An 18689-nucleotide genomic window follows, 5' to 3' on the forward strand; every position below is an offset into this window, starting at 1 on the left:
TGACTGAAAGAATATTATTAAAATGTCCATACTACCCAAGCAATCCATAGATTGAATACAATCCCTATTAAAATCCCAATGGTATTTCTCATAGAAATAGGAAATTTAAAGCTAAATAGACAATTTTAAGATTATGATGGAATCAAAAATGACCCAGAATAGCCAAAGTAATCTTGAGAAAGAAGAATTATATTACAAAGTTGTAATAATCAAAACAGTATGATATTGATATAAAAACAGACATAGAGATCAATGAAACAGAATAAAGAGTCCAGAAATAAATGCATGAATATTTGGTCAATTCATTTACAACAAAGGAGTAAAAAATATATATGACAGTCTCTTCAATAAATGGTGCTGGAAAAACTGGACAGTCACATGCAAAAGAATGAAACTGGACCACTATCTTAGACCACACATAAAAATCAACTTCAAATGGGGTAAATACTTGAATGAAATACCTGAAATCATAAGAATGCCAGAAGAAAGAATAGGGGTAAGCTCCATAACATTCTTGGCAATAATTTTTTGGATATGACACCAAAAGCAAAGGCAGCAAAGGCAAAAATAAAACAAACAGGATGATATCAAACTAAAAACCTTCTGCAAAGGAAACCACCTACAAAATGAAGAGGAAATACTTGCAAATTATATATCCATTAAAAGATTAATATCCAAAATATATACAGAACTCATAAAACTCAATAACAATCTAATTACAAAATAGGCAGAGAATCTGAATAGGTATTTTTCCAAAGGAGATATAAAGATAGCCAACAGGCACATTAAAAAGTGCTCCAATAATACCAATCATCCAGGAAATACAAATCAAACCACAATGAGATATAACCTTACAATAACACAATAATATTAGAATGACCATTGCACACAAGACCAAAAAAAAAAAAAAAAGTGTTGCCAAGGATGTGGAGAAAAGAAAACACTTGTGCAATATTGGTAGGAATATAAATTGGTGCAGCTACTATGGAAAACAGTATGGAGATTCCTCAAAAATTAAACAAAAGAAGTACCATATGATTCAGCAACTCCATTTCTGGGTATTTATCAAAGGAAATAAAATCAGTCTTGAAGGGCTATCCGTACTCCCATTTCACTGCAGCATTATTTACAATAGCCAAGACATACAAACAACCTAAGTGTCCAACAACATGAATGGAGAAAGAACTCGGCCATAAAAATAAATTAATCTTGACTTCTGCATTTGCAACAATGTGGATGGACCTTGAGAGCATTATGTTAAGTGAAATAAGTCAGAGAAAGACAAATGCCATATGATCTTACTTATTTGTGAAATCTTAAACAAAAACAAATTATACATGCAGAGAACAGATTAGTGAATGCCAGAGGTGTGGGGGTTGGGGCATGAAGTGAATGAAGGTGGTAAAAAGGTACAAATTTCCAGTTACAAAATAAGTAGGTCCTGAGAACATAATATATAGCTTGGTAACTATAGTTATAATACTGCTGTATTTTCAAATTTGAAAGTTACTGAGAATAAATCTCATCAAAAAAAGTTCTCATCAAAAAAAAATTAAGTATGAGTAAAAGTTCTCATCAGAAACAAATTAAGTATGGTGATAGACGTTACCTAGACTTTTTTTTTTAATGTACATGGAGGGGCAGAGAGAGGAGAGAGAGAATCTTAAGCAGGTTTCACGCCCAGCACAGCACCCAATGTAGGGCTTGATCTTACCACCATGAGATCATTACCTGAGCCAAAAACAAGAGTTTGATGCTTAACCAACAGAGTCATCCAGGTGTCCATAGACTTACTGTGGTAATCATTTCACTATGTATACACCTATATCAAATCATGTGTTGTGCTCCTGAAGCTAATATAGTATGTTAATTGTACCCCAAAAAAAGGTAAGAGGAAACACTTAATTTGCCTTGGTCACATCCTAACCCCCTTCTTTGACTACTATTAGATAGAAAATCAGATGTATGACCTACTGGACTATTGCAAACAACAAACTTCTAATTATATCAAAACCGAATCCTGATCCCAAGAAAACTACTAACGAGAACTGATATTCTTAGGGACTATGGCTCCATGTCCATCCTGGCAGTGTCTGAGTATCTACATGCAGGATAAAATGGAATCTAAACAACAAAGTAAATGGACTTTCTTTGTGTCCTTAGTGCCTTGAGATGAGGAAATCAAGAATTGATATTTTTCTTTTTCCCAAGTAGAAATTACTCAGTGAGATGAAAAGGATCTATACAGAATCTAAGATTTGGCATAATTAGCCCAAGCATTTCAAAAATTGTGTTCAGTAGAATAATAGCATTCTTTGTAAATAATATCTCTGATACAAAACAAAGATAAAGAGTGGCAGAAATGATACCCTTCGAAAACTTTTTTTAACTTAAATTTAAGAAAACAGCAAATATACTTAAGCCATTGTTCATGTCATTTTTTAAATGGTCTCTCTGTGGTAATTTATTGTGCTATAAATATAAATAAAAACATTATTTTTAATGTAAATACATATTTTTTTAACTCAAACTCTTATTGTCATTCACAAATAAAATTGTCTTTGTAAGTTTGGAGAAAAAAATATGATTAGAAGGAATCTGGCCTACAAAGTATTAAGTAAACTATCAATTTCTAGTAAATAAAACAATTTACAATAGTGTAAGAATCAACAATCGTTAATGAAAAAGTACAACCAGTCCAGGAGTTCATGTAGATTGATAGGGGTATTTGGAATATGGTGAAGGTGACAGCAAAGGTTAGACTGTTTAATAAATGATGTTGGGAAATTAATACCAATTTGGGAAAATATGTCTTTTCATCTCTGCCTCACACCAATTTAATTCCACAGAAGATGAAAAGATTTATGGCAAAATATATATATACTTTCCAAAAGATAATGATAATGAGTATCTGTACACTTTGGGGGTGAAATAGGTCTTTCTACCTATAATAAAATTTAAGATGACATTAAAGTCTTAAGGAAAGAATAGATTTTACGCGAACTGAGCCAGTGTTAGGGAGTAGACGCTGAAACAGAATCTCCTGGAATGAAGAAAAACAAGGTCTTAGAGCAGTCTGTGAAAAATAATGAAAAGTAAGTATAAAAACAATAGTGATAGTTATTCCATGAGAGAGTTAAGAGCAAAGGAAACAAGTATGAAATATCTAATTGCTGGAAGAAGGCTCACCCAAATAAATACCTGGGTTAACAGAAGAAAAGAGCAGGCAGAATTGATAAAACCTGGTAACGTACATAGGTAACTACTGGCAAGCTCATGATCTTCTTACTTCCACATATGTATCAACCAGCCATTACAAAGCAGTCTTTCTAGGGGCACCTTGGTGTGTCAGTGGGTTAAGTCTCCAACTTCAGTTCAGGTCATGATCTCACAGTCTGTGAGTTTGAACCCAGCGTTGGTCTCTGTGCTCAGAGCCTGGAGCCTGCTTTGGATTCTGTCTCCTTCTGTTGTGCTTCCCCTCCTCTCTGTCTCTCTCTCTCTCTCAAACATAAACATTAAAAAAAAAAAAAGCAATCTCTCTACATTCAGTGTGGTACTCTGGATTGAATCCTAGATCATAAAATGGAAATTATTGGAAAAACTGGTGAAATTCTAATAAAATCTGAAGTTTGGTTAACAGCAACATGCCAACAGCAATTTCTTAGTTTTGATAATTATGCCATGGTTCTGTAAGACACTAACATTATAACTCCAGATCAAGGGGATAGATGTGAAACTTTCTTCTAAGTTCGAAATTATTCAAAAACAATAGGTGAACTAAAGTAATACAATAAGTTTCTCAAAAATGGTGCCTTGAGTACTATCTTAAAATTTCTAAGTAAAGAAATGTATTGCATAAAGTCAAATTTTTAAAAGGGCATGCTTTGCATTAAAGACTTTGATTATAACAAGTTCACTGATGATTTAAAAGATAAAGAGCTGACTCAATTATATGTTTTTTTTTCAAAATACTTACTAAACTTTTCCATACCATTTTTCCTTTCATGTGGATAAAAATACAGAATACTGTAAATAGTAGTCTTTAAATAAAGTGATGTGGTTGTGATGAACTGCCTTCTGCTTTTGCTGTAGACATGACAAAGTTCTGGGCTTGTAACAGCAACAGTTAAATTTAGAGGATGAATAGAAGTGCCTGACTTTAGAAGCTGTCAGATACTGAAATAATCAGGACTTCACAAATAAATGAATCCTACGAGGAGAAAAGCTGAAGCATGTAATTAAGTAGAAAACCAGACTTAAGAGGAGAAAAACCTTGAGAAAAAGGGAAAAGAAACAAAATAAAGGACACTAATGAAAATCAGGGCTTATGGTGTCTCTAAGATTGCGATAAATCATAGGGGGGGGGACAGTGATATGAATAGTAGTAAATCACATCATGTCACTGCATCACACAAAGCCTTCCAATGGCTCCTATCACTCAGACCACCAGCCAGAGAACCCTGGGGACTCTGATGACTAACCATTCTGTCCCCAAACACAGCTCTGACTTTATCTTCTACTATTCACTCTCTCCCTCACTCCTCTCCAGATAGTCTGTCTCCATGTTCTTCCTCGGGCACCCCAAGTCTTTGCACCTGTTCATCTCCCAACATAAAATGATCCTCCCCCAGATAGTACCATTATTCACTCCTTTGTCTCCTTCAAGTTTTGCTCAATTACTAACTTTTCAGTAGTAACTAACTTCACTACTATGAAACTTTATTTAAAATAGTGATTTCCTAGAACTCCCAATCTTTCCTACCCTCATCTTATTTTCTCATAGCTGCTTCCACCATCTATCACTCTAAAAACATTCAATGTCTGTCTCCACAAACCCTAGAATGTAAGCTCTCAGATTTTTGGCTGTTTTTTTTTTTTTCTTCCACTGATGTTTCCCCAGTGCCTAGAACAGTGCTGGGCACATAATAAGTGCTCAATAAATACGTGTTAAATCAGTCAACACATAAGTGTGATTTTTCTTTTTAAAATTTTTTTTTTATTTTTAATGTTTATTTATCTTTGAGAGAGAGACAGAGTGTGAGCCGGGGAGGGGGAGAGAGAGAGGGAGACACAGAATCTGAAGCAGGCTCCAGGCTCTGAGCTGTCAGCACAGGGCCTGACGTGGGGCTCGAACCCAAAAACTGTGAGATCATGACCTGAGCCGAAGTCAGACACTTAACCGACTGAGCCACCCAGGTGCCCCAAGTGTGATTTTTCATTACCATAATTAAAATATGAGTAATAAAATACTAGAAACATCTCCAACGTTGTTTTCTGAGCAATGAGAGTAATTTTTTTGTCTCCCTGCATTTTCTGGATATTTTCTACCCTGAACAATTACTTGCACAATATTTCAAAAGGGGCTTTTATCTTTTTAAAGACTAGTGAGTTATCTGCCGGAGATTATTTCAACTGAGGTTCATTCACTGGCAATCAGAAAGATACATTCTTCAGAGGCATGTTCTTATGAGCTCAAATAACATTTAGCTATTACCAGGAAAAGCTCCTCATCATAAAAACTTTACATAAACAAATACTCAGTAACATGACCCACTAAGCTAATGGAACCATAAAATCCCAACCTCCTCATTTTGAAGATGAAAAAACAGAGAGCTAGAAAAGTTGTCACTTCTTCCCATTCAGTTAGGACACAGCTGATGACATGTACAACAGGAGCTAGCCTGAAACAAAAGACTGAAACACTGCAGAATGGCCTAGCCCATACACATTTCCCAATACAGTCCAGCCCCAAAGTCCAGACTGGACATTCTCAGTTTACTATTTGACTAAACCTTCACCTTCTCCAGTTTACTTCCTTTTCATTGTGCAAAGATGCTTGTGAGCAGTTGTTTCTTATCATTTGGACACTCAAGATTCTCTTTGCATTAAGATCACCAGAAGAGCAAACAGTTGATCACTTAAGGATTTTAGCACACTCAAAGGCCACTGCACCATTCCAGAATCCACTCAACATTCCGCCTCTTGCTCCAGACCTTTGTCTTCCCTGATAGAAGGGAGAGTCCAGCAGATTTTACAAATTTCTTATTCTTTTCAGTGGATGGATTGTCAATTAGCACTCAAAATCCAACAGACACAGACTGCAAGGTCTAAAAATGTACCACTTCTCTTTTTTATAAAAGATAATTCTTGTGCTGAAAAACTGCACCTGTGCCATTGTTTTGTCATAAGTGAGAAAAAAAAAATCTGCTGTTCTAGTTTTTGCTTAGAGGCAGCAACAGCAGGTAATCCACACACGTGCATACTCTGGGTCCCCAGACAGTCATCTCTGATGTTAGAGTGGCACACAGGCAGATACTGTGGCAAAGAGAGTCTATAAAATGAAGTTGCTATGGACCAAAACAACATATTGATTTTTTAGTACAATTCAAAACACAAGGAAACATCAGTTCTCTGAACAGCACACACTGGAAAAGACAGGGAGAAATATACCACTGTGGCACACAGAAGGAAAAGGACAGATGATAGTCACATTAGCAAACATCCTAGTGTTCTTTTCGATTGTTTGTTTCTAAGTTCAAAGAACTGAGAGGCTTAAATTATGTCGAACTGTTCTTATCTGAAAACCCAAGATTGCTCATTTGCCAACACTGTGCTCACAGCTGGAAGCCTGGGTCTTCCGGAAATAAAGCCATATAACCCTCTGAATGTTGGAACATCCTCTTCCATGTCCAAATACTTATTTCTTTTTCTCAGTTAATACAGTCTCCCTCCTTCCCCACCCCCGCCCTCCCTCTGTCATTCTCTGTAAATGGCACAACTGTCCAAACTGCATTATGAACACATTATTTACCAATACATCATTAAGTCTGCTGCAAGCAAATATTTTTCTTAGATAGCCTTAATGCCACAAAATGCCTTTCAAGCCAGAAACCTCTGGCAGGGAGGTTCAGAATCAGGAGAAAGCAACCAGCACTTACCATGGCCCCCTCACTTCTTCTTTGGGCAACTTCTCGCTGCAGTCGGGCCACGGCCAACTTCTCCCTGGAGAAACAAAAGCACATGGTTAGTTGACTATTCTTCTCAGGGTAGAGGTACACTGGCATGGCTTTGAAACATTCTTTTGAGGTCTCCAGAGGAACTCCTTCCTCGGTTTAGCTCACTTCCTTAACTAAACTTTCTATAAATATTTGAAGTAGTTTCTGCATTGTTTTCATTGAGTGTCATGACAGAGATTTTTTGTCTTGGATTTTATAAAAGCCAAATAAATGTTGAATGCTGCGTAAAAGCTTCCCTTTAAGTTCATTAACATATGTAATTTGTAAATAAATTTTCCATGGCTAAAACATTTCAGTTGTCCTTTCTGTATCAACTTTGCTTGTATATAATTATTTTTATTTCTTTTGTTGCTTTATGCAGATCGTGAATTTTATTGTTTTTATTTATTTAGTTTTTAAATTTTGCTTATTTTTGAGAGAGAGAGACAGAGAGAGAGGGAGAAGGGCAGAGAAAGGGAGACAGAGAATCCAAAGCAGGCTCCAGTCTCTGATCTGTCAGCACAGAGCCCAATGCGGGGCTCAAACTCACGAACCGCGAGATCATGACCTGAGCTGAAGTCAGACATTTAACCGACTGAGCCACCCAGGCACCCCTGATTGTGAATTTTAAAAGGCAAACAGATATAAATCTGTATCATTCTTGAAATAATAATAGAAAATCCTTTACAGACTTGCTACATCAATGTACCATGCTGAGTATTTTACCTGATCTTACATGACAACAATCTAGTAATAGGTTTTATTATCCCAATTTATGTATTTGGAAACTGAGACTCAGACATGCTAAGTAACATACCAAGCTCCCAGGTGGTATGTATCAGTATTAGGATCAAACTTCAGTTTAGTTTTGTTTTTTTTCTTTTAATTTCACAAATCCTAAATAAAAATTTTGCTTATCATTGTTCAGAGCTTAGAAAATTTGTAAAATTTAAAAACCTTTTAGCATTCTTTATTTTACAGTGGGGTATATCTAGTACCTGATTTCATTTACCAAAAAAATTAATACTCACTAAAATTTTAAGAATTCTTTGTAAGGAATTTTGGATAGCTTTTCAATTCTTAAAAAAATAAAAAATAAAAAATAAATAATAATAATTTTTTAAAAAACAGTATATAGACAAAGTAGGGACAAGTGAACATTATAGTAATCTTCCAATCTTAATTTTACCAAGGATTTTCCCTGAAATCCTTCTACTGCTATCAAGATGTGAAAACACTTGTGTGATATTTCATCCCTCAACCTTCCCCCTACACAGGATCACAGGACCGGCAATTTGCAAACAGCAAAAACAGCAAGGGAACAACTGGATGCCCAGCTGAGTGAGAGAACGTCTCCTATCCTAACCGCTTGGATCTTTGAAGTGCCAACAAGGCATGTGCTTTACTCTGGTTACAGTTGAGTACATTTTTTAGTAGGGATAGTTCTATTTGAATTAGCGCCTACAGAGACAGATTAGAAGGAATAAAACTAGAATCAGGAGACTCCTAAGGGGACAAAGTTTTGGGAGCCTGGGGCAGGACCCATGCATAGGTCCTGTGAGAGAGGGCAACAAAGTCAAGAGGACAAAGCCCAGAAGAGATTAAGTTATGCACCTCTCTTTGGGAGGCAAGCAAGGCAGATTATACATGTGTTCTCTGACCCAAGTCCTAATGATCAGATGAAAAGAACAAAGAACTGAAAAAGAAAAATATGACTGACTCCTGGTTTAATATGAAAAATAAACACATGGTAAATATAAAGACAAAGAAACTGGAGAACATACCCTATACTCTAGGATTGAGCAATTCCACCCTGGGATATAAACCCAACAGAAATGCATAAGTACAACAGAAAAGACATGTACTAGCATGTTCATAAATGCATTATTTGTTATCACCTTAAGCTCAAAATGCATACCCCATTAACAACAGAATGGATAAACTACAACATAATTATATATGGGGATACCAGAAAGTACTGAGAAGGCTAACCACAATACCATATGGAATACCACAAGCATATGAAAGAAATAAACACAGAAAAGTATACAGTTTATGATTCCATTTATATAAAGTCCAAAGATAGGCCAATTAGGCCAGAAAAATAAAAGATGTGAATGTCAAAAAACGAAAAGGTAAAAAACTGTCTCTAGTCACAGATGACAGTTTTCTAAGTAGAAAATACTATAGAATTTTCAAAACAACCTAACAACTAGTAAGTGAATTTGGCAAAGTCACAGGATAAAAGCAAATACACAAAAATTAATTGTGGTTTAACATACTAGCATCAAACAAGTGGAACATTTACTTTAAAAATTTCATTTATGGGGCACCTGGGTGGCTCAATCAGTTGAGTATCCAACTCTTGATTTCAGCTCAGGTCATGATCTCACAGTTCATGAGACTGAGCCCCTAGTCAGGTTCTGTGCTGCAGTGCAGAGCCTGCTTGGGATTCTCTCTCTCCCTCTCTCTCTGTCTTTCCCCTGCTCATGCCATCTCTCAAAATAAATGAATAAATATTTTTAAAAACTATTTGTACTAGGGTCAAAACAAAATACTTAGGGAATAAATCTACTAAAGATTTGTCATACTACTACAGTGAAAACTATAAAAATAAACTCAGAACAATTAAAGGAGACCATACACACACACACACACACACACACACACACACACACACACACCTCACACACTCTGCAGATCCAGATCTCTTGAAAGGGTCTTGGAAACACTCAGTATCCCAGGACCATGCTTCAAGAGCTTAATCTAGAATATATAGAATTAGAAATGGAAGAACGGTTTGGAAAATTTCCTGGAAAATTTTCCAATCCTTATTCCTCATTGCTGAATCTTCAGCGAAAGATTTAATATATATATAACAGCATGTTAATTTTCTACAAGAGCAGTTTAGCATAAAGAAGTCATTCTTAGAAACAGAGCAAGAGTCTAGCTTAGCACAATCATCCTACTAAATGACGAAAGAGCTCTCACACAGTTTAAAGGTTAGGAACATCACTGTTTTATTCTTAAAAGAGTTTGCTTTTATAACACTATTAGGAATTGCCACACAGTAGAGGTGCATGTCAAATCTTATAAAATTCCATTTGTAAAAAAAATTTAGTGGTTTTAGCCATTACATAGTTTTTAAAAAGGAAAATATTAATACACCATGAATTTTGTACTCTGCCCATATGGTATATTTTTAGTCATTTAATAAACAGTGAGTGAGTCAATGTGAAAGGCTCATGTTTGAAGTAGCAGCATGTTAGCCATTCAATTCAATGAAACAGCAAAATATGTAGAACCTGGAAACATCAGCTTAGGCCTGACCTACCACCACGTGAATACAGATGCCCCGATTTCCGACAGGCATATGGAAATGCATGACGCAAACATGGAGAATCTCAATGTAGTCTGAGTCACAGAAAAGACCATCCCCATCCTGAGCCCTGCAAGCTAGTCTTCTTTACTTAAAAGTTGTAAAATTGGGTAAGTCTAGTTACTTGGGAGAGACCCTGATTCAAAGTCGTTAGGTAGTGAGTGAGCAGAATTCTCAGGAACAGCAAATACAACTGTCTCTTTAAGACTATACTCTGTAACTGGTTTAAATCATTGATTCAGGAAATGCAATACACATAATGTCATGGAGCATGAATCTCTAAGGCTTGCAAGTAACAGCTCAGGGTTTTCTATGATGTAGGTGGACAAGAACAGTGCCATCTAGGTCCCACTATAGCAAAGCACCCCCATTTTGACCTATTTAATGTAGTAAGTTTATGAACCCTTTGAAAATAGTGTCAAGGCCACAAAACAAACAAACAATGATTACTTTCTTGAGGTTCAGAACTTTCTATCTCCCAAATCTTTCATATCTTTGGTATTTCATGTATTGGCAGGATTTTTGTTTTTAGTAGGGATTATATTTTATTTTCATATGAAGCAGCTTTCATTCTTTATAAAATTTAAGGAAGTGATAGAGTCATTGATGGGTGAAAGCATCTATGGTGAAATTCTCAGCATTTCTATATGTTCACATTTCCAGGCTCAAATTATCAACTTAGTCAAAGTATTAAAAATAAATGGGTCTGCCTTTTTACAGCCATCTTATTTGCCCTTGGGTTCAGCAGTCCCTTGGCAAACCATATCTTTAAACCCCCAAGGTCCCAATATATGTGTGAAACCAAATGGGACCAGCATCTTTTTCATGCAAATTCAGCGTTCTTAAAAACAGCTTTGTTTAAAAAATAAAGAAAGAATCCTTGACTTGCATGCTACCCAAGGCATATTAAACACAGTCACATACACATACAATCTTGCTCCTATTTGAGGACCTTAGCTCATCTGCTGGAAACAGACAACTGTGCTTTTGCAATGCATTGCTGTTTTGTTTTGTGTTTGTAGCAAAGCCAGTAGCTCATTATGAAGGGGGTATTGACTTTATGATTGCAAAACAAATGCCCAGGGATATTTTTATTGAGAGCTGTGGATTCTTCTTTACAGAATAGGGATAAAAGAAGGATATAAAGAATATACACACAATGAAACAAAAGAGACCACAAGCACTTCTCTTTCAGATAAATGCAAAGAGAATTTTTCTCTCCAAAAAAGATGAAACAGAACTATTTCACTTATTCCATTTTTTACCCAAAAGGTGAATTAGTACCAGGTTTCTGAAGTCTGTCAGTATAGCCCCAGATAATTTTAACTAAAGATAATAATGGCAACAGCAAAATTATTTATGTGAACCGTGGAACTTCACAATACCACTAATACGAATGCAATTTAAGTCTATGGGAAGACGGTCCTCCATGAAGACAACAGGATGGTGGCATTTGTAACATCCAGGAAAGACCTGCAAGGTCTGCATGCTTGGAAACACAGCAGCTTGCAAAGAATATATTCAGTTTGTGATGTGTGGAGACGGCAAACTGAAGGGCACTGCTGAGCCATCTGTTGCATGAGTGCCGAAGACAGGACTGTCTGGAGACAAATCAATGTTCTATTGCGACTCTAAAGGCAGCCCAGCACCCACCCTGAATGGGTGAGAATGAAACCAGTGAGCAGCCCCTGCTTTCCACTAGGCAGATGGGAACCCCCTGAGGATGCCCTGAAGGAAGAGCAGCACCAGCACACAGCCTAAGTGTGAAGAATTACGTCTACTCATTGTCAGTCTTAATGCCCCAAACTACTCCATACAAACAGTGCATTTGAAAGGTACAGATCTAAAGGCACATCAAGGCAGCTGTTAGTGTATTAGATACTCTGTGTTTTGATGAAGCTGCCAGACAATTTGTGTCATCTCTACTTGACTTTCCTAGAAAAATAAAGAGTAACAAGAAATAAAATAAAATATAATCAGAAATTATAATAAACTATAACAAAAACAGATATAAGGAATAAAGGATAGACATGCTCATATATGTATTTAAAAAGAGAAAAAACTCTTTGGCATCTTATAAACCCAAAGACATTGTGGTATTTAAAGAAGCCTGTAATAGCTCCCAAAATATCCGAACTTCATGTTAGTTCTGGTTCTTAGGTTAAGTTCCTACTTTCCACAGTATTTCAAATTATTTATTTTTTAAAGTTTATTTATTTTGCAAGAGAGAGAGACAGAGAGACAGAGAGAGTGCACGTGCATGCACATGAGAGGAAGAGGGCAGAGAGAGAGAGAGACAGAGACAGAGACAGAGACAGAGACAGAGAATCCCGAGCAGGTTCCATGCTGTTAGCACAGAGACTGACAAGGGGTAAGATCATGACCTGAGCCACAATCAAGAGTTGGAGACTTAACCAAGTGAGCCACCCAGGCACCCCTCAAATTATTTAAATATATAAACAGTTATGTATGATATGATATACATACCAATCTCTTAATTTATTCAGAATATTTTGCTATGTGACCATATAATCCAATGATGATGAAAATTCTGATTAATTCAGCAAATAATGTGAATTCGCTCTCTGCTTGGCACAGTTGTAGGTCCCGGGAAATATAGTCCACTTTCAGAGAGCTCAGGGTCTAATAGACAGCACACCTAAGCACACCAGTGTCACGAGAATGTAATAAACACAACAAAAGAACAATATATTCAAAGCTGGATTTTAACACTAAAGTGAGGTGATAATTTTATCAAAAGATTGAAATTGAACCTCCTTTACATGGGAAGGTACATTTTACTATTTCTAAAATCAAGTTGTTTTTTAAAGTTCATACTTTTCAGCAACAAGTCACATAGAGAAAGCAGGTTTTTTTCCCACAAATATTTTAACTATTAAGAATCTCTGTAACATGTTTTGGCTGCTATTCCCTAAATGCCTCAAGGCATTTTAATGCAATGGTATTAGACTTTACTGCCCCTTTGGGTCATGGTTTTATCCAGGTCACTTCTTTCAGAGACACGTGATTGACTTATTCTTCCTCTTCTGTTCCAAAGCATTGTACCACCATATCCCCAATTTAAAAAGGCAACAGTAATAGCTAACATTAGTGAATAATTATTATGTAAAGCACTACCCTCAGTACTTTACATGAAACATTTAAAGTCAAACAATGCCATGACACAGGTATAATTAACATCTCTGGGATATAAAGCAATAATTCTCAAAATTTTTGGATTCAGAGCCTCTTTACACTTTTGAAAACAATTACCAGGGACTCCAAAGAGCTTTTGTTTCTGTAGATTGTATCTATCAACATTTACCATATTCCATTTTAAAATGAGACCTTGAAAATACATATTAATTTATTTGAAAGAATAATAATTCCATCACAGGTTAATTTAAACAACACCTAACTACGAATATAACAAAAAAAAAACTTAGTAAGAGTGGTACTATTTTATACATTTGCAAATGTCTTTACGATCTGGCTAATAAAAATTACACCTGAATTCTCCTATCTCCTTCTACATTCAGAATGTTGCAATGACACACGATGAGTAGCCTCTGGCAAAACAGTATATGCCCACAACAGAAGGACCATGAAAAAAGGAAAATAACGTTTTAGTATTCTTATAAAATTCGTCTTGACTTCTATATCCCTGAAAAGGTCATAGGGCCCTTGCAGCCCTGTGGTTCACAATTTGAGCACTATTGATGTACCTTCCATGAGGAAACTGAGGCTCAAATAGGCTGAAAAACATGCCCATCAAGCCACTGTTCTTAAATTTAAATGCCATCGTGCATGTTTTTCCAAACCTGCCAAATAGCAGTGAATACATACTCAGTTAAAATCTCACTTGTTAGAACTTGTGCCTCTGTATCTACTATCACCTGTTACCATTATCTCTACTGCTAGAGAAGTAGTCACAAATAATGCCAGAAAATTTTGCAGTCTTTAAGGATGAAACACATTTCCAAACCATTTTTACGCCAATCAACATGAAAACCACTAACAGAACTTTTCTGGAATGCATTGAATTCCAAGTACTATGAACCTCCATTTCTGGCAGAATAGAATAAAAATGCTAATCAACCCCCCAATATAAACCTACGCTCAGGCAAGAATTCTGTTTCAAATAATACCCCCTCCCCCACGCCTGGCATTTTTCCCTACAAAGATACCACCAAATGCCTAAAAGGAATTAGAAAGATGATTACTGTCATTTATACCTTGGGGCAGAGAGCCACACTTAAAATCTTGGGGAAAGGTTTCAATTAATCATCAGCCTTCCCCATTTGTGAGCATGCCCTAAGAACAAGAGCATGGTAGTGACCTAGTATGTCTGTAAGGAGAGCAGGTCAGCTCCCCCAGGAGGCCTAGGACCATTCTCTGCACACAGAAACGTCCTGGGGAGTAACCCGCATCAGAGGCATGACAATGCCTAGTGCCAGGTGTGCCTGTCGAGCAGGCAGATGGGGAGACCGGTGGCAGCCGTCCCTGCATAACAGTTAAATTAATTAGCCTTTCCAAAGCAGATCATTTAATTACTCATCCACTCAGATATTCAAGGCGAAAAAAACTTCAAGAAACTTCTAGAGATACAACACAGAAGAAACAAACTTCTTTATGCACTTTTTCCAATATATAATGTCCACGTGGGCCCCAAAACTTTGAAACACAAAAATTTACACTTTTATTACCGACTTTAAGGGATTTTATTAGCATCCACAATGTATAAAAGTCAGTAAGTTGAGCGTATGTTCTAAATTGGTGACCATCATACAATTTTGTGCAGTAATTACTAACAGGGAGCTGGACAGATCATGGCCAACATGCACACCCCACTGACTCTGAGAGAGAGCAGCTTAATAACGTTATGCTGTGCTGATTAAGGAATTCCCCTCTCTTCCCCCAAAAATAATTAACACAGACACTTTTTAAAGAGGTGTGCTGGAATACAGAGATCATCAGTAAAAACAAACCCTAATTTTAGCTACCTGCCTTTCTGAAGGCACATGGTCCTTCATCCACATGGTCCTCCTTATTGAGCTTTCTGGAGCTTCTACAATTTGTTTTTTCAAAGTTTCTCGTACTCCAAATACTACACCATGTAAGTGTTCTTGAAACCATTCTTCCCTGAATGTTCCTCCATTCACAAAAATGAGGTCTCAAACCAAACATTCATTTTCATTTACAGATTCATGGATTCATCTAGAGAGTCACTCCTGCTGCCTATAGCAATCACCTGCCTACCTTTTTTTCTCCCCAACTGTGCTCTAAGACCCAGAGAACTGGGACTTTACGGTCTTCCTGTGTCCAAGGAACACACATACCTGTCAATGAATCAAGGATCATGCTTCAGAGCAAAGATGGCCTCACTGACTTGAGACAAGATCACAGGCTGCCTCCACCCATATACAGATACCAGAGGTTGGTCCCATGCCCAGAGCTTAATGAAGTGTGCCAATGTAACCACACAAGCTACCTGCAATCCCTACCGCTATCATCACATATGAAGCATTCTGCACATTTTAGATGTACCAAATAATATTGTTAATAAATAAATACACCTATGAAAGAATGAACTTGTATTTCTGGGTTTTCTCTTTTTTATTTTTATTTGGAACTGTGAGTCTTCACTAGAATAATACACATTGTTATTAAATGTTAATTACAACATTTTTTTTATTTTTTTATATATATGAAATTTATTGACAAATTGGTTTCCATACAACACCCAGTGCTCATCCCAAAAGGTGCCCTCCTCAATACCCATCACCCACCCTCCCCTCCCTCCCACCCCCCATCAACCCTCAGTTTGTTCTCAGTTTTTAACAGTCTCTTATGCTTTGGCTCTCTCCCACTCTAACCTCTTTTTTTTTTTTTTTTCCTTCCCCTCCCCCATGGGTTCCTGTTAAGTTTCTCAGGATCCACATAAGAGTGAAACCATATGGTATCTGTCTTTCTCTGTATGGCTTATTTCACTTAGCATCACACTCTCCAGTTCCATCCACGTTGCTACAAAAGGCCATATTTCATTTTTTCTCATTGCCACGTAGTATTCCATTGTGTATATAAACCACAATTTCTTTATCCATTCATCAGTTGATGGACATTTAGGCTCTTTCCATAATTTGGCTATTGTTGAGAGTGCTGCTATGAACATTGGGGTACAAGTGCCCCTATGCATCAGTACTCCTGTATCCCTTGGGTAAATTCCTAGCAGTGCTATTGCTGGGTCATAGGGTAGGTCTATTTTTAATTTTCTGAGGAACCTCCACACTGCTTTCCAGAGTGGCTGCACCAATTTGCATTCCCACCAACAGTGCAAGAGGGTTCCCGTTTCTCCACATCCTCTCCAGCATCTATAGTCTCCTGATTTGTTCATTTTGGCCACTCTGACTGGCGTGAGGTGATACCTGAGTGTGGTTTTGATTTGTATTTCCCTGATAAGGAGCGACGCTGAACATCTTTTCATGTGCCTGTTGGCCATCTGGATGTCTTCTTTAGAGAAGTGTCTATTCATGTTTTCTGCCCATTTCTTCACTGGGTTATTTGTTTTTCGGGTGTGGAGTTTGGTGAGCTCTTTATAGATTTTAGATACTAGCCCTTTGTCCGATATGTCATTTGCAAATATCTTTTCCCATTCCGTTGGTTGCCTTTTAGTTTTGTTGGTTGTTTCCTTTGCTGTGCAGAAGCTTTTTATCTTCATAAGGTCCCAGTAATTCACTTTTGCTTTTAATTCCCTTGCCTTTGGGGATGTGTCGAGTAAGAGATTGCTACGGCTGAGGTCAGAGAGGTCTTTTCCTGCTTTCTCCTCTAAGGTTCTGATGGTTTCCTGTCTCACATTTAGGTCCTTTATCCATTTTGAGTTTATTTTTGTAAATGGTGTGAGAAAGTGGTCTAGTTTCAACCTTCTGCATGTTGCTGTCCAGTTCTCCCAGCACCATTTGTTAAAGAGGCTGTCTTTTTTCCATTGGATGTTCTTTCCTGCTTTGTCAAAGATGAGTTGGCCATACGTTTCTGGGTCTAGTTCTGGGGTTTCTATTCTATTCCATTGGTCTGTGTGTCTGTTTTTGTGCCAATACCATGCTGTCTTGATGATGACAGCTTTGTAGTAGAGGCTAAAGTCTGGGATTGTGATGCCTCCTGCTTTGGTCTTCTTCTTCAAAATTCCTTTGGCTATTCGGGGCCTTTTGTGGTTCCATATGAATTTTAGCATTGCTTGTTCTAATTTCGAGAAGAATGCTGGTGCAATTTTGATTGGGATTGCATTGAATGTGTAGATAGCTTTGGGTAGTATTGACATTTTGACAATATTTATTTTTCCAATCCATGAGCAGGGAATGTCTTTCCATTTCTTTAAATCTTCTTCAATTACCTTCATAAGCTTTCTATAGTTTTCAGCATACAGATCCTTTACATCTTTGGTTAGATTTATTCCTAGGTATTTTATGCTTCTTGGTGCAATTGTGAATGGGATCATTTTATTTGTCTTTCTGTTGCTTCATTGTTAGTGTATAAGAATGCAACTGATTTCTGGACATTGATTTTGTATCCTGCAACTTTGCTGAATTCATGTATCAGTTCTAGCAGACTTTTGGTGGAGTCTATCGGATTTTCCATGTATAATATCATGTCATCTGCAAAAAGCGAAAGCTTGACTTCATCTTTGCCAATTTTGATGCCTTTGATTTCCTTTTGTTGTCTAATTGCTGATGCTAGAACTTCCAGCACTATGTTAAACAACAGCGGTGAGAGTGGGCATCCCTGTCGTGTTCCTGATCTCAGGGAAAAAGCTCTCAGTTTTTCCCCGTTGAGGATGATGTTAGCTGTGGGCTTTTCATAAATGGCTTTTATGATCTTTAAGTATGTTCCTTCTATCCCGACTTTCTCAAGGGTTTTTATTAAGAAAGGGTGCTGGATTTTGTCAAAGGCCTTTTCTGCCATATGGTTCTTCTCTTTTTTTTTTGTTAATGTGATGTATCACGTTGATTGATTTGTGAATGTTGAACCAGCCCTGCATCCCAGGAATGAATCCCACTTGATCATGGTGAATAATTCTTTGTATATGCTGTTGAATTCGATTTGCTAGTATCTTATTGAGAATTTTTGCATCCATATTCATCAGGGATATTGGCCTGTAGTTCTCTTTTTTTACTGGGTCTCTGTCTGGTTTAGGAATCAAAGTAATACTGGCTTCATAGAATGAGTCTGGAAGTTTTCCTTCCCTTTCTATTTCTTGGAATAGCTTGAGAAGGATAGGTATTATCTCTGCTTTAAATGTCTGGTAGAACTCCCCTGGGAAG

General features: G+C 37.0%; 1 protein-coding gene across 1 annotated transcript in view; it reads right to left on the minus strand.

Moving 5' to 3' along the window:
- NCKAP5 (NCK associated protein 5) overlaps positions 1-18689 on the minus strand; it is a 579104-nt gene that overhangs the window by 470752 nt on the left and 89663 nt on the right. Inside the window, exon 3 of the mRNA XM_032594105.1 lies at positions 6939-7002. Coding sequence (XP_032449996.1) covers positions 6939-7002 — 64 coding nt within the window. The remainder of the gene's footprint in view (positions 1-6938; positions 7003-18689) is intronic.

The sequence above is a fragment of the Lynx canadensis genome, chromosome C1, assembly GCF_007474595.2.
Source record: "Lynx canadensis isolate LIC74 chromosome C1, mLynCan4.pri.v2, whole genome shotgun sequence".
Taxonomy (NCBI): domain Eukaryota; kingdom Metazoa; phylum Chordata; class Mammalia; order Carnivora; family Felidae; genus Lynx; species Lynx canadensis.